This window comes from Sycon ciliatum, chromosome 4 (assembly GCF_964019385.1).
Source record: "Sycon ciliatum chromosome 4, ocSycCili1.1, whole genome shotgun sequence".
Classification (NCBI taxonomy): domain Eukaryota; kingdom Metazoa; phylum Porifera; class Calcarea; order Leucosolenida; family Sycettidae; genus Sycon; species Sycon ciliatum.
The window spans coordinates 23,799,030-23,821,186 of NC_088646.1; the positions used below are offsets into that span (position 1 = coordinate 23,799,030).

The 22,157-nt window shown below is 49.0% G+C and overlaps 1 protein-coding gene across 1 annotated transcript; it reads left to right on the plus strand.

The window, feature by feature from the left end:
• The first annotated feature begins 446 nt into the window (after window positions 1-446).
• On the plus strand, window positions 447-22,082 carry LOC135815147 (pleckstrin homology domain-containing family D member 1-like). Its single transcript, XM_065328397.1, has 14 exons — window positions 447-1,098; window positions 6,554-6,647; window positions 7,231-7,326; window positions 7,957-8,033; window positions 8,352-8,443; window positions 9,408-9,460; window positions 9,727-9,821; window positions 10,684-10,777; window positions 18,484-18,539; window positions 18,837-18,927; window positions 19,307-19,348; window positions 20,097-20,171; window positions 20,626-20,689; window positions 21,085-22,082. Exons 1-14 carry the CDS (start codon window positions 1,001-1,003, stop codon window positions 21,348-21,350), a joined length of 1,293 nt encoding a protein of 430 aa, XP_065184469.1. The 5' UTR covers window positions 447-1,000; the 3' UTR covers window positions 21,351-22,082.
• The last annotated feature ends 75 nt before the right edge of the window (window positions 22,083-22,157 follow it).

Sequence of the window (22,157 nt, forward strand, 5' to 3'; positions counted from 1 at the left end):
GGCTGGCATGGCATAATAATGTTTTTCATATTTACAATGGATATTTTACCTCGGATGCTTCTTCACTTTCTGCATCACATTTTGTGGATTGAACAATAAAGATGACTACTACTGGTAGTACTACTACGATCGTAGTACAAGCAAGACTCTTACTTAGTACAAGTGGTAGTAGTGAGGGTTTTTGAGCGTTATACGCTAGCGGCAGTGCCACTAGTACTAGTAGCGCCGGAAAAGAGGCGAGTGTATGTAGCATACCGGTAGCCTACACGCCTATGCTAGCACTATCGCTAGCCAGTTGCAGTCGTAGAAGAAGCGCCTAGCCTGCGCCTAGCGCCTACGTAGCTGTAGACTACCGGTACGTAGCCTAGGCCGCAGTAGGCGTAGTGTCCATGGTCTACCGCCTTGATTTTTGAAAAGACCACGTGCATGCCCAGTCTGAATTTCGCACTTCTCAGTCATCCATGTCATGTCGACATGTGCATATGATCGACAAGACACTGAGCCTGAGGCCGAGTGAGGAGAGGTACGCACGGTTGAGCTTTGAGGTCGATCTGAGCTACAGCCAGATGAGGTGAGGACATGCCAACTCGCGCCTGAGCGCGAGGAGGTCGCACAGCTCTTGCAGAACCACATAATCATTGTAGAAAGAAAAGTAGAAAGTAGAGCATTCCTTTTTTTGTAGTATCGATTGGCAGTGTGACTCGAACCGAGGGCTTCGTTCCAACAACAGCAGGGCAAGACGGTTAGTAACCAGCAGTGCGGACTTGACTACGCCCCTGTCCTCCAGTCCAGGCAGCGCAGGCAGTGTTCGCATTCTGACCTAGACTGGCCAGAGACGGGATAAGTATTTCCAGACATCGGATGCTACAGGCTAGCAGCAGCTAACTGCCAGTGCCATCGCTGCTGCTGTTGCTGCACACTGAGTTATTTTCCTGCTTTGGAAACGAGTTACGTGCGGAGCTGACATCGTACTGCCGTACGGCTCCTAGAAAGGATAACGATGGCGGATGATGATTTCGATATCGATACCCGAGTGCAGATGAGCGGCCTCCTCCTGAAGAAGCCGTTCGGCCACAAAGCGAACAAGTGGCAGAAAAGGTACAAATGATTGTGTGAATTATTTACGCTGCATTTTGCGTCTTTGAAATGAATTACAATGGCAATGTTTCTCGTCTCCCTTTCTTTGGTGAATTGCTTCCAGTTTCGTGCTGTGCCGAGAATAGTGAAATTGTGACCGCCACTCTGTGCTGTTTAGGGACGCTTGTGTTCAGAAGGTCGTAGGTACTACTAGGTCTACGTGAAAGTGACAACGTTAGTTAGATGACTCGTTTTTGCGTTGACCAGGTGGTTTACTCAGTGTGTGTAGTGCAGTGGACAAGAACACGTCGGCGAAACGCTGTTTGGCAGAGCATTTCCCGTCCAGAGTGACGACGGTCTTGGTCCCTGTAGAGCTGGCAGATCTACGCTAGAAACGAAGCGGATCCGATCGACAGCTGTTGTCGACGTTTTCGGAGACTCGGGTGCTCGTGGCGCCGGACATGGTAGATCTACACAGACATGGAATTGTGCGACTATCGCGAGTTGCTCGGGACGGATTAGATTTAGACTAAGAGCTCTTTCTTCCCACGAGTGGTTGCTGCATGTGTGTACAATTATGTACACGAGCGTAGCGTCTACTCTCCACTCGGCGCAGTTTCCCTGTGCGATCTGTGGACACTGCAAAATGCCTCACTGCAGGGAATGCATTTAATACTGCCAATACCTGAACACTGGAGGTCGTGTGCACGGAACAGGCGACACAGCCTGTCCTGACCTTTGTATGGGATCCACTGAGGCCTGCATACGGGACTGCACTGCATGCTGCATTGCACACCTGTGCTGTGCCTGTGGTCCAGCTGCCTGTTGCTCAACATTATGCAGCAGGTTGGCTTGCTCCCAAGTGGAGCAGTGCAGTGCAGTAGACCTGACCTGACCTGCTGCATCAACAGTGTCATTCACCCATCCTTGTGTAAATTTGTAAATTAACTTTGCAAATTTGCAGGTGAACAGATTGTGATTGAAGTAGTGGCATTCACATTGCCAACTGTAGGATATAGTGACTAGTGAAGCTGTCCAGATAGCGACTGTGTCACCGGGGTAAGCTCGAAGCTCGATAGGCTGATGGTACAACCGCAGTGTCTAGTCTAGCGAAAGCAGCGTCGGAATTCACAGTGTTTGACCAGGACGCATATGGAACTGCGGCATGTGGCGAGATGTGAGAATTAATGGAGTCACTGCTGTTGCTGCGACTGTGACCCACCAGTACTTTGCCTTCAATATAATGACCAAATGCTAAGGCTACAGCGGTGCGGTACCCATGACTGGGCATATTTGCTGGTGTGTGATGCTTGAGAGCATACACACAAACACTTGCACACGCACACACACTTGCACACACACACACACTTGCACACACACACACACACACACACACACACACACACACACACACACACACACACACACACACACACACACACACACACACACACACACACACACACACACACACACACACACACACACACACACACACACACACACATATACACACATACACACACACACTTGCACACACACACACACACACACACACACACACACACACACACACACACACACACACACACACACACACACACACACACACACACACTCACAAACACACACACACACACTCACACACACACTCACACACACTCACACACACACTCACACACATGCACACACACATGCACACACACACACACACACACACACACACACACACACACACACACACTCACAAACACACACACACACACACACACACACACACACACACACACGTACACACACACACACACACACACACACACGTACACACACACACACACACGTACACACACACACACACACGTACACACACACACACGTACACACACACACACACACACACACACACACACGTACACACACGTGACACACGACAAGAGTGCTTGCATATCATATTCATGTGACTAGGGCAGATGTTGGCACTTGGACGGCTGTGTTGGGGTGTTTAAGGTTAGTTGCCCTTGGTGTGCCATAGCACACCGCCTTCTGTTCATAATGATTGTTGCTATTGGGTGTGAATACTGAATAGCAATGGAAAGCTAATTGAACAATACCACTCTACACAATACACAATTTTACACAATTTTTCGGTGTTAGGCTGACTGCCTAGCTTTCTTTTCTCTCTCTCTCTCCTTTTTCTCTTCTTTCTCCTTCTTACCTGACTGTCAAAGCTTGTGACATCTAACGTTTCAATAACTTTCAATAACTCTTCTGAAAAATGCTACCCCGGGGGTTTCGTTTCGCCACGTTCAACGTGCGCGGACTTTGTTCTGCGTCGAAGCAACAGCAACTAGCTCGTGACATGGACGCCTATCGTATTGATTTCTGCGGACTTCAGGAGCTCAAGATGACAACGACCGTCGATAAGCCTCTCGGTGATTCGCATCGGTTTGTCAGCTTCGGTCAAGCAGAGGGCCGGCATGGAGGTAATGGATTTGTCATATCGAACATGCTCAACAAATTTGTATCAACATTCAAAAAAATTTCCGACCGAGTCGGAACTGTCGACCTCTCCATTCCGCAAGGCAAGGGCAATACCTTACCTGTTCGTTTCGTCGTGGCATATGGCCCCACAAACCCAGCAGCGCAGAGTAATCCTGAGGTTCGTGAAAGGTTCTATGATGCCTTGTCCACAGCCTGGAACAAGTGCAGTGGAAGAACACTCGTGATTGGGCTTGGTGATTTTAACAGCAAGGTCGGAGCAGGTGAAGCAGCGTGTGTGGGTCAATATGGCAAAGGTGTAAGAAATGACAATGGTCAAGCGCTGGTAGAGTGGGCTAACATGCATCATCTGGTGTTGGCTAATACGCTCTTCCGCTACTCAATGCGCTATAGAACCACATGGACTGGATGCATGGCATCCCCTGATGGCCTCAGGAAAATGATCCACAACATGATTGACTACATCGTGATCCCAAAGCGCTACAAGCCACTAGTTGTGAGAGCTCGTTCGTATGCTGGAACCGAGACATTCAGCGATCATAAAATAGTCATTGCGGACATGGAACTGACTGGTCTATACCGTGTACACATTGCCGCAGCAGGCAAGGCCGCTGCTCCCATCGCAATCCAGAGACTAGAAAACGCTGACGTCCGTAAGGAATATCAGTCCAGCCTCTGCCAGAAACTGCGTGAACAACCTGCATTTTGTGGGTCATCTGACAGTGGCTCCGTGATCAGTACCTGGGACTCAACAGCGCAAGCGGTCATGGACGTGGCAGAGAGCACTCTTGGACGCATGCACAGAAGCGGTTCACGCAGGGTTTGTGTACCTAATCCAGAGGTTGAAACCCTCTCACGGCGCCAACGGGAAATCAGATTACTTCAGCAATCAGGCCATCACAATCCAGAAGAGCTAAAGAGGGAACGGAACTGCATCATGCACCAGATCAGAAATATTCAGCGCAGCGATGCCATGGAACGCCTGGATAGGATTGCAGAGCGGGTTGAAAAGGCACCTACATCTGCTCAGATGTTTACTGCAGCAGCGCAGCTAAAGAGTGGTAGTGGACAACGATCACCATTGATTGTCGAGCGAGCTGATGGATGTATTCTTGCTCATGCCACAGACAAGGCCAGTCGAGTTCGAGATCACTTCTCCTCACAATTCAGTGCCAAAACAGCAGGTGAAATACCACCGCCATCACCATACTCCCTCGCCACTCCCATCTCCGAATCTGAAGTCGCCACTGCCCTCAAGCGCCTGCGAAACGGGAAGGCCTGTGGTCCAGATAAAATCCCAGCAGAGCTCCTGAAATATGGATCCGAGGTGCTAGCGCCGGTCATAGCAAATTTCGTCAACGCTGCGCTCTCGCAGGGTGCCAATTTATCGACGGCTATTGGACCAGGAATACTCATACCTCTCGCTAAGCCTAACAAGCCCAAGGGTCCTGTAACCAGTCTGCGGCCCATCACTTTATTAAACTCTATCCGCAAAGTGATATCGATCATTGTGCTTCGGCGCATCACGGAATCCGGGGCACTCTCTCGTCATCTTGGTACTACACAGTCCGGCTTCCGCCCGGGCCGTAGTACAGCGGACGTGGTATGGACCCAGCGGTGGATCGCTGCAAGAGCCATTCGTTACCGACAGCAATTTCACATTCTAGGCCTGGACATGTCCAAGGCCTTCGATACGATTAACCGCCTGAAGCTGCTGGAGGTGATGTCTGCAATCACCAATCCAGATTGCACATGTCTCATCCACCACCTACTCCACAACACAACTATCACTGTTAAGGTTGCAAGTGCCACAGCTGAACCGTTTGAGAGCACTATTGGAACACCACAAGGCGACAGTCTCAGCCCAGTTCTCTTCATCTGCTATCTGGAGGCAGCACTACAGGAATGCAGAACTCGTCTCGCGCCCCGCCCTGCTGGCGACGCAAGTCTACCACCAGAGACGGGTTATGCAGATGACATCTCCTATTATTCAACCTGCAGGCTGTGGCTTGAGAATGCTCTGCCTGTAATAGCAGACACACTGCACGATTGGTCATTAAAAGTAAATCCAGATAAAACAGAGTGGATCCGTGTGTCACCTGATTCCGAGAGCTGGCGGACATCTAGGCAGCTTGGCTCCTTGATGGGGGAGGAAGAGGATGTTCGGCGCAGGATGGAACTTGCCTCTCGCGTGTTTGGCCAGCTGTACGCCCTATGGCTGCGTAGAGATAAAGTAGCGGAGAAGACACGCTTACGCCTGTACAACGCTATCGTACTGCCGACATTCCTGTACAATTGCGAGACCTGGGGATTATCGTCAACAGCAATGGCCAAGGCAGACGCATTCCACCGGCGTCAAATGCGATCACTCCTTGGAATACGATACCCAGACACAATTTCAAACGACGACCTATACCGCAGAACCAAGAGCAACCCTATATCAGACACAGTTGCATGTAGGCGACTACGAATGACCGGTCATGTGCTACGGATGGACACGGACACGCCACCGCAAGTAGCCATGAGCGGCTATTTTGACAAGGGCAACAAAGCACCTCGTGGACGGCCAAGGTTGACACTGGCCACAAGTTTGGTTGCTCAGCTGAATAAGCTGGGTGTGCCAATGAAGACCATGGAAGACCTTTCCAGGTGCCGACAGCAAGCAGCAGACAAGACAGACTGGAGGAAACTGTGCAGCTCGACACCCGGCGAGAAATCGGTATCAGCAGCTACTACACCTAGCTGATGATGCTCACAAGACAGAAGCGGAAAAAACACTGAATTTCTTTATTTAGTGCTCTACTACGCGAAATGTGCTATTATTATTATTATTACTCTACACAATTGTATAGCAAGTGGTAGCGCGAACCTGTGAACTTTACCGTTATTTTCTTCAACTAGCCTTATTTAGAGAAACGTAATGATACCATCCTGGTATTCCGTTCATTGTCTGCCACTGTGTCATGTGTGTACATAGATTCTTCATAATCAAAGAAGGTTTCTTGCTCTACTATGGGGAGAGCGAAAAGAAGGTATTCGATCGGTCTGGACACTTCAACATTCACCCCAAGGTACGTAGGCCAGGCACAGTCCTATACAGTTTACAGTGATCATGCCAGACCCCAGCCCCCGACCCAATATCCGGGGGGGGGGGGAGAGAGAGAGAGAGAGAGAGAGAGAGAGAGAGAGAGAGAGAGAGAGACAGAACGAATACGCTGTATATCAAAGTCTGATAGGCATGGTTTAAGTCTTTGAGCCCATTTTCTGTCTTTTTTGGACTTTTCTCATGGAAGACCTGAAAGATTAATGGTCGGGCTAGTGCCCTACACCCAGAACGACAGCCCAGAAAACATTCCCAGAGCTACTGTTAGACATGTATATATAACGAGGAAGTAAATCTATCGCTTTAACGGATGACATTTCTTCGTTATAATAAGATCCGTTGAGGCTGTACTGCTTCATAATGTTGTGTGTGGATATGCCGAATACTGCAAGGTCGTTAAACATAACTTCTCGTTAACCTATGAATTTTGGACAATCGTTAAATTTGCGACTCGTTATAATAACATGTCTTACAGTATAAAGTTGTGTGTGTGTGTGTGTGCGTGCGCGCATGTGCATGTGTGTATCCACATGTGTTCATCCGCTCACCAGGGTGTCATTCCCCTAGGAGGCATCACGGTGAAGCCATCGGACGAGTCGCTTGCCCAGGGCAAGTTTGAAATTGTCATCTGCCACAAGGACTTCAGGGTACGTATTGCCGTTGTGCATACACAGTGACATCATGGCTACTTTCTTGTTGACATTGACAAATCCAAGCACTTGTAGTATGAAATTGGCGTCGTTGTTCTGAGCTCCAGACAGATGCACTTGATTGGATTACTAGTATTGCACATGTACAGTGGATCAGTGGTGCTGTTGTAACTATGAACTTGTATCTATCATTAATGTTGAAGCTGTAGACCGAATGTTAAAATAAGAGGGTTAGTAATTCTATCATAGAAAAATCACGATTTATGTTGAACGTCAACCAGACTGATTCTTCCACATGCATGTGTACACACGACCATCGGAGAGAATAAATTTGCTAGGCCTGTGCAGCTCCTAAAAGGGGGCGGGAGTGAGTAATATCAGACCCACTAAACTGGTCGAAGACAGGAACATCCCCTTCGCTGCGTGCAGCTAGCAGACCCCTGACAAGTCACACATTGCAAGTCCTGATTGGAGCACACATTACAGGTCTATACGCACCACTGTGGACATAAGATATCCATCCCTTTGCAAGTAAGTACATTATGAGGCCGAGGGTATGGTACCGTATACTGGCCAAACAAGTTCTGCAACGCGCTGTGCTTGTATGACGGCAACTGTTCTAACTAGGGAATGATCACATTGGCTGCGGAGTCGGCAGGTGACCGTGATCAGTGGATCTCCGTCATCAACAAGTCTGGAAAAGTGTAAGTACATGTACTGGTATGTCACATCATCACTTACTGGTAACATGTGATGATAGCCGACGGTATGACTGTGTGGGTGTCTTGAAACTATGTTCCAACTTTCTTTCCCTGAGCCGGCGCGTATACAGTGGGTGCTTGGTGAGACCATTGAAATCTGAGCTGCTATCATCTTGCCGTGCGCTATGCAGTACAACTGTGGCACGCTTTGCCAGTGGACTTTCATGTAAAAAATACAACAATAGGAGACCAATGCTGTGATGTTGTCGTTTGGAGTTTCGTGCACATTGCCCTGTGCGTTTCACTGTTGCTGCATTGCAGGACATGGAAGAACGCCCAGATTGGCGAGGCCATGGTTCAACAGCTAGAGGACAACAGTAAGAAGATTGCAGAGGAGAAGCAAGCATACTTGGGTAAGGAACTGGAGTACACGTAGCTTTCTATCTCTAGGTTACCACATGTACCCAACTTCTTAGTTGTAAGTTTTGAGGTTGTGCATCCAATCGAGGTGGTGCATGCAGGGACTAATTTAACCGGTATCGCATCGCAGTTTGCTACGCAATTCTTCTGAGGTGCGAAGCAACTTCAGAAATGTGCCGCAGAAAACTGCGATGCATACCGGTATGCATGTTGATTTTTCACTGTACCCTATGATGCACAGTGTACATGACGGGTGTGTCTTTTAGGGATAAAATAGATGCATGAAACTTCGAAAGTGCTGAGCTATGCATCCTGGCACCAGGCTAGGTTTGCAACTAAGGTGTTACAGTATACTTGTGGTCTGAGCTTGCATTCTGATCAGCTCTCCAGAAGGATAATTACCAAGTGTTGAAGAAAATTGCTACGCAACATTTTGGAATTGCTATTCAAGTTTGATTTTGCATAGCAAAATTGCTATACAAAAGATTGAAAGTAAATTATTCCCTGTGCATGTAATTTTATTGTGACCCGTACTCGTCACAGATGGGTGTAAACTGTTCTGTTTGTTTCCTGTTCCTGGTGTCACTGCTGACTTCATATGCATACTGCTGTCGTAGTCGGCAATTTTGTGCATGTCATGCGTGTGTGTGTGTGCGTGCGTACGTGTGTGTGTGTGTGTGTGTGTGTGTGTGTGTGTGTGTGTGTGTGTATGTGCGCGTGCGTGTGTTGTTACTGAATTAATGCATGCACCTTTTGCTGTTCTGTTGGAGTCGCTCTTCATCCCTCAAGTTATTGAAACCGGAGAAAGTTGGTCTCATTACTAATAGGCCTGATTACTAATCTGGAACTACAACTACGGTTGATTCGGTGCAGACTTGTTCGTTATCTGCCAACTTTCATTGACTCACTCACACCTGTCCCTCTCCGTCATTTGAATGTTAATGCTCCTGTCTACAGAAAAGCTTGAGACCGAGGCAGCTGCCTTGAAGGAAGAGAAAGGTCGTAAAGAGGTAGGTTGGCATGTTACGTTATGTCCTGTATGGCTCAGTTGCTGCTACTTTTCTGTAAGTAGTATGTTTGCCTCGAATGCTCTAAGAACACGAAGCCACCCAGAAGTCTTCTGCTTCTGAAGTATAGAGAAGACTCCTCCGGGCTTTGCTAGGCGTAACAGCTTGCTTTCATTCAAGTATCTAAATAATTGTCCCCTGCCCAGCAAGTACATGTTATCCAAGGCTTGACTTTTGTTAGCATGTTCCTTTGCTGATGTGTCTGATAGGAGCTGGAAAAGATGGCCGAAGCGCTACGTGCTGAGAAAGCCGAAGTGGAGAACTCGGCAATGCAGCTCCGGGAAGAGAAGGAGTTCACGCAACAGTATGTGAAAGAGTTTCTATAATTTCTAATCAACTCAGAACACCGACAATGGAGTTATACATGTATTTGTGTACTGGTGTTACGAAATTCGATTCGCTTATTATTTACATCCGTTGTTGTTCCTGGTCTCGCTGTCTTGCCTTGTCCGGTGTCAAATATGGTCTGCTGTCTGTACGGGAGTGATGCGTGGTGTGCAGTATATGGGTGTGATGCGTATGACGTGGTGTATGTGGTGTATGCGTTGTCAGAGAGTGTGGATCTGCTTCTGCCTGAGTGAGTGCGTTTGTCTACTAGTTGTCGCGCATGCGTGGATTATGTGGAGCATGCGCTGTGCGAGTCGAGTTCGGGTGCGAGGGAGTGATGTGATTCATCCACGATGTTGTTGTCTTGGTTCTGGTCACATGTATCGTACATACTAGTCGCTCATTGCTTGGTTCTGGTCACATGTATCGTACGTACTAGTCGCTCATTGGTCGTTTCGATGTGTTCGCCCTTTCTCTGTTTATAACTGTTGGTTGTTTCGTCTTTCTCCCCCGTTCTCTCGCCGGTCACTTGAGTATTAACCTAAAGAAGTTATCGTTCAGCCACGAATCCTTGTGTTATTGTGATGAGTGAGAGAATCGTTGTTTGGCGAGGAGCGGGGGGAAATTCCTCAACAGTGGCGCCCAACGTGGGGCTCGAACCCACGACCCTGAGATTAAGAGTCTCATGCTCGACCGACTGAGCTAGCCGCTGGTATAATTATGTCCTGCATTGGAATGGTGGGTACGCTTTAAGACCACACATGCGGCAACCGGTAAGGTCAACGTCCGCTTGTCACGAATAATTTCTGTCACAACTGTATGTATCCTGTGCTTTGCAGGGAACTTCAAGCCAGTATACAGGCTATGCATCAGATCGAGCAAGCCAAAGAAGAGCTTGCAAAGACAACTGAGCAGATGGCCAGCCAGCTTGAGGTATGTACACTGCAGTATGTAGGCATGCAAGAAGCCAGACTAAGCACACGGAAAGAATAGACAACTAGCCATTGTGTCTCTCAGATTCTTCATCTGTAAAACCAGCTCAACAGCAGCATATGGCCAAGAGCATTACGCAATGCACTGTTACCATGACTGTGCACATCAGTACTACAGCCGTGATGTACAATGCATGACTACCACATTACCCCCCTTCCCGAAGAAAAAAAATTGTCTGCAAATGCAAACCTGTTTGAGAAAAAAAAAGGAGAGAAAAAAAGGAAAAAGAAAAAAAGGAGAAAATTGCCGACAAGAAAAGAACAATAAAATTGCAGAGGAAGCAAGCAAAGAATCAATTCAAAGCAACAAATTCGATACACCCTGACACTGACGGGTCAACTCACTGAAGATACATCAAACCTGTACCACGATACAAACAGAACAAACCAAACCAGCAACTAAATCGCAAATTGGCATAGTTATGCAACATGGTCAGTCAAAATGGAGATATTACATCAATGCACCAGCAGCTTTCTCAGTGAGCTTGACAGTGCGGCCAGCGCGAGTTACATAGCCCTCGCGATAGAGCGAGCCAGACTGGGCATCGGGCCGTGGTAGGCGTGATTGACGACGTGATTGGTCACTGGACTCGGGATGAATCTGAGCATCGGCCTCTTTGATCTCAGATTCCACTCCTGCTTCACACGGAGCAGTAGGCGTAGCAGGCGGCACATCTGCATTAGGTGCCGAGGATTTCACTTCTGACTCTGTAGCTGGCTGGGGATCTGGCGTCGGAACTGGCTGGAGATCCAAAGACCGAGAAGAGGTGGCAGTTGATGACGCAGGTGAAGCATGTTCTCGCACATGCTGCCGATTTCGGAGCAGTATCCGCCTGCCATCAGTGACGCCGACTTGTCTGCCATATTGCTCCACAACACGCCAAGGGGTAGTTGGGTCGGAATAGCCATCCTGCAAGACTACCATTGTGCCGGGACGCAGCATAGGCAACTGGCGGACACCGCGGCGACTATCATGCGAGACTGCCATGTCAGCTTTGGCGCGAATCTGATGAGAAGCATTCACAATGCGTGGGGTAGAATGGTGAGGTAGACGGGTGCGAACCATGCGACCGAAGAAAGCCTCATTGGGTGACATGCCCAGCATTCGGTGCACTGAGTTGCGAATATCAAAGAGAACTTGTTGCAAACGGCGTTGCAAAGACAGGGACGGTCGTAGAGATTGAATTCTCTCTTTGACGACTCGATGAAGACGTTCCACCATGCCATTAGATCTGGGGTAGCGTGGGCTTGATCGATTGTGCTGGATACCCAACCGCTGCAGGAACTGGGCCATTTCGGCTGAGGCAAACTGAGGGCCATTGTCGGACACCAACACGCTAGGCAGGCCGAACCTCGCGAACACTTCCATCAGCCGGTCAATGACAGCTGCGGTTGTGGTAGCTGACAAGGGAAGTAGCTCCGGATAGCGTGAACCGTAGTCGACGATGGATAATACTTGTTGACCCTCGATACACACCAGATCAACCGCCAGTTTCTGCCACACTCCTTCAATTTCTGATGGCAGCAGCTCTTGTGCGGGGTTTGTATGACGGCGCCAACACTCTGAACACTGCTCGGCGAACTTGTCGGCATCTTTAGACATGCCGGTCCACCATACTCGTCGTCGCAAAGCATCCTTGAATATGTCCCGACCTGGATGACCTTCATGGGCCAACTGCAGTACGGCATGTCGGAGAGCTTCTGGTATTACACAGCGGTTACCGAATAGCAGGATGCCGTCAATGGTCGTCAGCTGATCTCGGATAAGGTAGTATGGCTCTTCAGCGGGTGTGACTTGGGACCATGATTGCATCAAGACGCGCTGCTGTATGCTGCGCAACAGTGGGTCATCACTAGTCGCCTTGGCGATATCGTCGATATTGACTGGGCACTCTTCCAAGACCAGGCCAATGAACTCAGCCATAGAGCGAGCTTCTTCTGGTGAGGCAGTTGAGTCTTGGACAGGCGCTCTTGACAATGTGTCTTCACACACCATCTGCTTCCCAGGTGCATGTGACAAGGTGTACTGGTATGGCATGAGAGCGACCATCCAGCGCTGCAGCCGTGGTGGTACTTCGTCAAACGGCTTCTGGACGATTGAGATCAGGGGCTTGTGGTCGGTCACAACTTGAACAGATCTCCCCAGGACGTACTGTCGGAATCGAGTCAGAGAGAATACGATACCAAGCATCTCGCGCTCCAACTGGGAATAACGAGATTCAACATCGGACAATGAACGGCTGGCGCAGGTGACAGGTAACCAAGTGCCACTCTTGTCTTGCTGCCACAGAATAGCACCCAGACCAAGTGGAGATGCGTCACATGTTACCTTGGTTGGGACGTCCAAGGATGGCTTAAAGTACGCTAAGCACTCTAGCGACGAGGCCACGGCTGTCTTCGCATCGGTGAACGCGGCCGTCAGCTCATCATCAACGACGAATGGTTGTCGCTGAGCCAGTTTCCTCAGCGGCTCAGTTGTCTGTGAGAGCTGCGGTATGAATTTACCAAGGTACGTCACCATACCAAGGAAACGACGTACATCTGTCAACGTCTGCGGCAGCTGCAACTGTTGGATTGCCAGCAGCTTGTCACCGTCAGGACGCACACCATCCTTGCTCAGCCAGTGTCCCAAGTACTTGATTTCTGACTGGCGTACGCGACACTTCTCCCAGTTTAAGCGCAGGTTGGCTTCGCTCAAACGACGGAGTACGGCAGCCATGCGCTCGTCGTGTTCCTGTCGGTTGCGGGCATAGATGAGAATGTCATCAATATAGACAACGACTCCCGGTAGGCCGGCAAGGATGTCAGACACCACACGTTGAAATATCTCCGGTGCGCAAGCAATGCCAAACGGGAGTCTCTTGAATCTAAAGAGGCCCTTGTGAGTGGCGAAAGTGGTGAACGGACGAGATTCAGCGGCCAAAGGGAGCTGGTGAAAGCCAGATTCAGCATCCAGAACGGAGAACACTGTTGCACCGTCCAGCTGCGCATTGATTTCGTCAACGGTGGGAAGTAGGTGACGCTCCCGGACTACGCTCTTGTTTAGGACGCGGTAGTCCACGCGGAGACGCAAAGCACCGCTTGATTTCCTGACCGGCACCAACGGTGAGACCCACGGAGTAGCTTCTCGCACTGGCTCGATTATGTCATGCTTCACCAGACGATCCAACTCCTTGGCAATTTCATCCCGGATGCTGAAAGCGTGCCGACGGGGTGGGAGTGCTGTTGGAGTGGTGTCAGGGTCCACTGTGATAGAGATGGGCGTCACGTTCACCACATTGACTTCAGCAGAGGTCAGCAACTCCAGTTCGGAGATGACGTCCTGGCCATACAGGATTTGGCGGCCAGACGCGACTGGGACAACAAAACAACTACATACGATGCTGCGTGATCCAACAGAGACCGTCACATCAGCCATACCGAGTGTCGAGATGACGCCGCCATTGTACGCTTTCAAGATTCGATCACTCTTTCGCGTTGGCTGGACAGCATCATCGGTTAGCACTGATCGGGTAGCACCGGTATCCAGTAGTCCTTCACAGGGACGGCCGTTGACGATCAGCGTCTTACGAAACAATTGCTGGTGCTGAGAAGTATCCACTGAGAATGCGTAATCACAGAAATAGTTGGCGTCATCCTCCTCCACCTGTTCGGATGTCATGCGCGCATTATCAGACTTGCGCGACAGGCATACTGTTGTAAAGTGGCCGACTTTCGAGCAGTTGCCACAAGTAGCATCCGCTGCAGGGCAATGCTGCTTGCCTCTTGGATGCGAGCGGCCACAGTACTTGCACTTCCCAAACTTCTTGTGCGCAGAGGCAGGCTGGGAGTGTGAAACACGGTGAATGTGAGAGAATGAATTCGACAATGGAGTAGCTGCAGCGTCACCATAAAGCTTGCTGTCCGTGATAGAGGACTCGAGTGCCACAGCTTTGCTCACAGCATTGGCTAGTGTCAACTTTGACTCTTTGAGAAGTTCTTTACGTAGCTCCTGGGATCGCAGGCCCTCGATCAACTGGTCACGGATTTGTCCCTGATCAATGGTGTCCACGGCAGTAGACGCAAATTCACAGCGATCAGCTGCTTCGCGCAGGCGTCCCACAAACGATGTGACAGACTCACCCTCATTCTGGCGAAGCTGACGGAACCGGTGGCGCTCCGACGTTGTGTTTGTGGCAGGACGAAAATGAGCAATCACAGCATCCGTCAGAGCTTTGTACTCACATCCGGCACTGCCATCGGCCTGAGCTGGGGGGTCTGGTCCAAAGTTGACCCGAAACAAATCAGAAGTGAAGACAGCCAAACCTGTCTTCGCCATTGCACAAGAGAAACGGTGCAGCGCACATCTCAAGTTGTAAGGCATGCATACTTGCCAACCATACCGGTTTTCCCGGTATACTACCAGAAAACTAGGGTAACTTCCGGCATACTGGGGATTTTTGACTTTGATCGAAAAACTACCGGTATTGGTAGTGCAATTTGGCACTGAACCACGAGTGTTCAAAAAAAAGGTTTTGTGGTGTGACAAGGGCACATGCGGCCCTGCATTTCACAGAATCACACATGTAGAGGCGATCTGACAATGAAGAAATTCCGGTTTTGTCCCCCAATGAGCAATGGGTTAGAAATAAATAAAAAGCAAGAAATACGCAAGAGGGAAATGAGAGAAAATTAAGGGAAACTGGGTATGTGACTAAGGGATTTGCTTTTGCTGTGTTGCAAGTATGGGCATGGCATCCCCATCTTGTATGTCACACCCATGTCTTTCAACCAGCTGTTGTATCAACTCTTAAGCGGGATTCACAGAAGCTTTTTTGCGATGCGACACGCGATGCGACGCGATCTGCGATGGATGCGTGCGATGCGAACTCGCGAAATACCATTCACAGAAGAAGTCAGCGATGCGACAAATTCTTGCTGATTTGGGTACGTCACCATGATATTCGCGCGGTTTGATACAACTTGTACAAATTTATAGGCAACTCTTGAACCTTTGTACAACTTTGCTGTAGAAAAGGTCAAAATCGTACGCCAAATCGCTTGTCGCATCGCATCGCATCGCAAAAGTTGAGCCAAGCTCAACTTCTGCGATGGCATGCGATGGCCCAGTTGCGGCAGTTGCGTGGGGTGCGACATGGCTGCGATTTGGGGTTTTCCCGGTTTCGCGCCTGTCGCATCGCGTGTCGCATCGCAAAAAAGCTTCTGTGAATCCCGCTTCAGGCTTCCTTGGGCTTGCACTCCGCATGGTTATGATGAAACCTCGCAAGCTGAGACTGGGTGAGACTGTGCTATAATTAACCTCTGGCGACAGTTTTTATTCTTGTGCAGGTCACTTTAGGGTCAAGAGGTCACTTTAGGGTCGATAGGTCCATTCAGGGTCAAAAGGTCGCTTCAGGGTCAAAAGGTCACTTCAGGGTCAAAAGGTCACTTCAGGGTACATGACTGTCTTGCTCTCGTCTCGTTTTTCCCTCTCTCTTATGTCCTTCCCTATTTTTCTTGGCACGCTTTGGCTGTGCAGACGCCAAGACCACCAAGGTCGGCTGAGCAGCAGGGCCCCGCCACCACTTTATTCGGGAGCATTTTTTCGCAATCTATACCTCCAAACTACTGCACGAGCATTATTTATTGATATTTACGGATAATCTAAGGGCTGCAGTGCCTACTAGTATGTCAAGGGCTGTTTCCGGACAAACACGTATCATGTAATCACGGATGTTACAAGCTGTACTTTCTGGCGACTTTTGGTACGCTACACCTTTTCTGGCCTGGGTGTGGGAAAGCCATGGGAACACGGACGCTGTAGCACGCGTCCTACGACGAAATTCAAAAAGTTAATGAAATTTTCCTTCAACTCACTGTCGTTTTAGCTGAATACCGATGTAAAACACGGCCGTTTTCACCTGAAATCCATTGTATACGCCTGCGCAAGAGCTCCTCGGTTCCTCGCGAAAAAAGCACTCAAATTGGACACGTGGCGCCGATGTTCGGTCCTTTTTTGTTCGAGCTTCTTGTTGCTGTCCGCCATTGGCTTCTCCTCGACATCGCTCTCTCTTCGTCGCCTCTTCTTGACCTTCCAATCAATTTCCTTGTGCATGCTTCCAATTTTCTCTTTTACTTCACAGGTTCCTTTCCCTACTTTTCGTATCTTCAAGCCTGCCAACTTTGTAGGTTTGCGAGGAAGTAGCTTTTTTCATGGCGTCCTTGGACAGGGTTGATCATGTGGCCAGAGCGTGCATGACATTTTTAAAACCTTCGACAGCACAGCCTACGACAACCATGCCAAATGCAACCCCAACCATCGTAGAGGGTACAGACACTGACCCCCCCCCCCCCCACGTGTGCGAGACCCAGAATACAACTCCGCACAGGAACGCGGACGCCGCCGAAAAGGGACTACCTACGCCAACGGTGGCCAACAACAGACCACCACCACTACCACCAGTCAAGGATTGGGCTTTCCACAAAAGGCAATCCTCCACCAACGCCTCCCAAAAAGAAAATTGATGTGTCACCGAAACAGCCCACAACCTTCGCGAGCGTCTTCCTGAACTCCTCGCCTTGAAAGGCGCCCCACATATTGAATCCCAATCACAGGTTCCTTAGAACCTGTGTTGGCCTCTAAAGCAGTGATCAACTCACCGCTTTGCGCACCGAAGGACGTGGGTGTGCAGGCTATCCGGGAGTTCCGAAAATACGGTTCTCTTCCGTATGTCTTGGGGGACAAGCCACCCAGGGCTGTCGAAGGCATACTTGAATCAGCAAAGTTGGAGCTTGAAAAATGTCAGCCACACACTACAGAAGCATTCTTGTATCTACAATCGACGACTATTACTCTTATCAGCTCTGGCAACTGTGCCTGTGTTCGACTTCCTCTTGTTGACAAACATTGAATCCAATCTGTACTCGCTCCTTCTCGGTCGGGAGCAGCTACAGCGGACTGGTCGATTACAGGAACGGACCAAGACAGAAAACTCAAGCATAAGTGGACTTGGAATGTTGGACACGCTCTTGTTGACAAACATTGAATCCAAACTCTACTCGCTCCTTCTCGGTCGGGAGCAGCTACAGCGGACTGGTCGATTACAGGAACGGACCAAGACAGAAAACTCAAGCATAAGTGGACTTGGAATGTTGGACATGCTCTTGTTGACAAACATTGAATCCAAACTCTACTCGCTCCTTCTCGGTCGGGAGCAGCTACAGCGGACTGGTCGATTACAGGAACGGACCAAGACAGAAAACTCAAGCATAAGTGGACTTGGAATGTCTACAATTGTTTATAAGGTCACTTCAGGGTCAAGAGGTCCCTGCAGGGTCAACTTTGGGCCAGAACCTCTCGTCCACACGACTTACCAGGACATACAAGAAACCTTGTAGTCTTGCCTAGCTGGCCGGCACTTGAACTGAACACCACTTTCATCATTACTGGCCTTACGTGGTCTCCAAGGAGTGCTGGCATGGTGGTGTATTGGATTGACTCGGTTCTCTTTGGGATTGAAGAGCGAAGTTTGCTGATACCATTCTATAAGGATTCTTGGTATTCATTTCGCCATTGTGTGATGGTACCTAGCATCTGCTCCAAATGAATCATCGAAAAGTCATGTTGAATTCCAAGTTTTCTCTATTATTCCACTTGTTTCCTGCTAGGATGTCGACATGCAGCGGCGGCAGTTAGATGAAGAGAAGCAGCTTGCCGAGGAATTGTAAGGACGGTGTTAATCTGCATCCTAGCGGTTGTCTTTCACCTGCCATGCACATGTGCAGGGGAGTTGTAGGTTTATCGTTTCACAAATTCCAATGCGCAGCTATGATGTCCTTGGTGCGCGCAGTGTATGAGACGTTGTATGATAGTCATAACATTACAGTACACTTAGACAGAAGACCAGTCATGTGTTCGGGACAGAGGGGCAAGGTGTTACTTAGCTGTGGAAAGGTAGATTTCATGAATACCGTATGGATCTAGGCCGCTTGACTTTATTTTGCCCTTTTCATGAATCCAGGCTCGTGGAGAAGGAACGGAGAGCTCGTGTTCTGGAGGAGGAGAGAACGAAATACGACGAAACAACGTCAGAGCTGAAGATGAGCCTTGAGGTAGGGTAGGCCGGATACATGACACGAAACAGGCTTCGAATAGACAGAATGTTCAGACATGGAGCCCATTGGATGTGTGTTAACTTCAACACATGCCGCAAACCTAGCGGATGTGCGCAGCTGAGTCTGATCTATCATGATGTGACACAACTGCAGTGTTTCCGATTACGGCTATTCGGATGACTGATATTCTGACGATCAGCATTATACTGTTGTATCAAACAGAGGTCCTGGGATGTGCTCTCTGAAATCTATTACTGTGTCTTTTAGAAGGTACTGTACTACTATTTCCCGTCTCGGACAACATCAGGGCTTCTAAGTTCTGTGTTGGCCAATATTAGCAATTCTAACTTCTGGTTTCTCTGTTTAAATGGTCTAGACGGTGGCTCTGGAAAAGCAACGCACCGAACACAGGCTGAAGGTACTTGTTCTAGCTCCATTCAGTGTTTCATGGGTGCACGCTCTCCGTGTGATTGAAGATGTCTGCAGGCAATGCAGAGTTAATAAACGAGACACATGCCGATGGTGTTACAATGATGCGGTGAAATGCATCAGGCATATGCATCAAATGGTTATTCCTATGGTCAGCTCAGTTTTCCCTCCTTATGGGGGGGGGGGGGAGGGGGGGGGGCATGCAGTAGTCATATATGTTCCAGGAATAGTGGTATGCCTTATCAATTCTGTAGCGGCTCAGTTGCCAGAGTTTCATGCATTGAAGCGATCATCAGACGGCAATGACTACAATGTTCTTTGGACGAGTTCCGTCACACATGTGAGCGCATGTGTGTACATACTGTGACCCGTGGTGGTATCTCAGTGCTCCATCTTATGAGCTGGATGAAGTTAGCCATGACGATTGGGATCATGGGCAAGCCGAAAGTCACACCAACCCTAGCCAATGTACTACATTGTAGTAAAACAGAGAGGTTCCAGGCTGTCCAATAGAGTGCAGTTCTATAGAGTGTCCAATTGTTTGTACTACATTGTAGTACATTGCTATAGCTTGGAGTGCACCAACACTCAGTAGCCAATTGTGAATGTTGTATTGTAGCAAAGCTGTGCAGTGGAGTGCACTGCCGGTAGCCCTGCACGCGCACACGTGTGTGTGTGTGTGTGTGTGTGTGTGTGTGTGTGTGTGTGTGTTTTGTCTGATTCATGCTTGGATGTAGCAAGAGAAGATAAACCGTGTCAAGACGGAGAAGCGGCTTCGTATCGCCGAGGATTCCCTGCGGAGATTAGATAAGGTGAATTCTTATTGAACCAAGCTAGGGCTCACTTATCAACCTCAGTCACAACTCACACAAATTGATTGTTGTGCCGTCTGTATGTTCCCTCCATACTGGATCAGAATGCAATAGTTACTTTAAATCTCAACTTTGATGTATATGTACATGTATGCAGGTGTGTGCGCTGGTGCCCTTCAAAGGGGGGTTCCGGGGGTCCCCCGGGGAGAAATTTCAAAAAATGAAGCAAAATCCTGCATTTTGAGCGAAAAAAGGGGGTTCCGGGCACCCAGGAACCCATACGGGGCACGCGCCTGGTATGTGTGTTGGGGAGGGGGGGGGGGGGAGGGGATTGTCTGAGATCGGAGAGGATGGTCATGGTAGGCAGTTTCAAAAAAAGTCTGTGTAGATGGATCAGACTGACAACTGTGCAATGCATATGGTGGTAATGGGCTGTGTGTCTATGTTGTTTCAGGCACTGAAAGAGAGCGGAGTGAAGATAGACATTGAGCTGGAATCAGATGTGTCCAATCTCAGAAGTAAGTCGCCCATCAAGCATCCGAAATGGGCGTGTTCCATGTGCAGTGTTACAACATTTCAGTGTTTGTTGCCGCCAGTGTTGGGAAACGGCACACAGGAAGTACAGCGAGCCGGTTTCCGGTAAAGCCCGATGCTTTCCTGTATGACTGCACTGTGTCTTAGCCTAAAATTTGGCTTGTTTAACTTATAAGAAAGGGTTTGCTCCCCACACCGGAGCTCGCGCTATTCCGCCGACGTTACTTGACTGACTTACGACTGCCATCCAGAGCACACGAGAAGTCCATCGAACCCTTCCTTACAAATCATCGCCGAAGTCGCAACCACTACTTCGTTTTGTTTAACTTATATCTGTTTTAATTAAAAGCTGCATGTTTGTTGTGTGGCTTCTCTTCAGAATTCTTCGAGGAAGAAATTGAAGAAGCCCGGTTTGAAGCCGACATGCCAGTTATCATGAGAAATGCAGTAACAGCACAGGTCGAGTTCAAGCGCCAGTCGCGACAGATTGACGACGAAAAGGATTTCAGTGTCTCTGCCGAGCCACCCAAGCCGAAGCCGAAGAAGCGCCTGTCAACGGCCAGCATGGGTGCTGAACTTCCTCCGCCACCGGAGGTTTTAACGCCACCGCCAGAAGAAGCTGTCTTGCCACCACCAGCCGAGTAGGATGTGCCTACACCGTGTCTGCCTGAGTGACTCTTGCCGCGAGTACAGTTGTAACAACATTGGCGGTGGCTATCTGCCATTGGTCATGCCGTACGCAACCCTATTAGTAAATACCGAGCTTTTTTCAATTATCTCCCAAGTTATTTTACGAGACAAGACATGTCTATTCCTTTCTGCTCATGCTCGCGAGCATAGATTGCTTTGCTGTAGCAGTAATTAGTTTGGCTTTCACTAAGCTTTAGCAGTGCTTTTAGGTTTATCGTAGGCACTTACCAAACTAGTCCTGACTAGCCTGCATGTGGAATCATGCCATGCTGCTAGCTGCCATACATCAAACTCAGCTGTGCAGTGCTGAGTCACTGTTGACACACTATACCAGTACTATTGTAAAACCGTCTAGTAGTTAGTTCCAGAGTTGTGCCAGCCAAGACGAGGCTGAGCCATTTGTCGTGCATATCGGCTGTAATAAATTATGCTGCCGCAGAGGTGCCTGACCTTGCCTGCCCTAGTCCGTCCAGGAATGAATATAAATTAATAGGGCAGCTAGTGAATTGTAGGTTGCTGACTGCTTACAGCGCTTTTACGCCAATGCAAGGTGCTTCCCCGATGGCAATGTGCTCGCTGAGACTGGCACTGGCAGCAAGCCGCTTGCTTACCAGTACATGAACACTACCGTGTCTTGCCCTATTCCCGATAGTCTGGTCATACTTGAAGACTGATTCATTCTCTGAATTAGCGCTTGTGATGGTGCTGTGGCTCTGAATGTGCACTATATACTACACTCCCATGACACCGGTATTTGAATCA

Excerpts from the sequence above, each read along its gene's own strand:
- LOC135815147 (XM_065328397.1), top strand. The coding sequence starts at position 1,001 with ATGGCGGATGATGATTTCGATATCGATACCCGAGTGCAGATGAGCGGC. Across the intron at positions 1,099-6,553 it reads GCGAACAAGTGGCAGAAAAG|ATTCTTCATAATCAAAGAAG; the intron begins GTACAAATGATT and ends GTGTGTACATAG. Across the intron at positions 18,540-18,836 it reads AAGCAGCTTGCCGAGGAATT|GCTCGTGGAGAAGGAACGGA; the intron begins GTAAGGACGGTG and ends TCATGAATCCAG.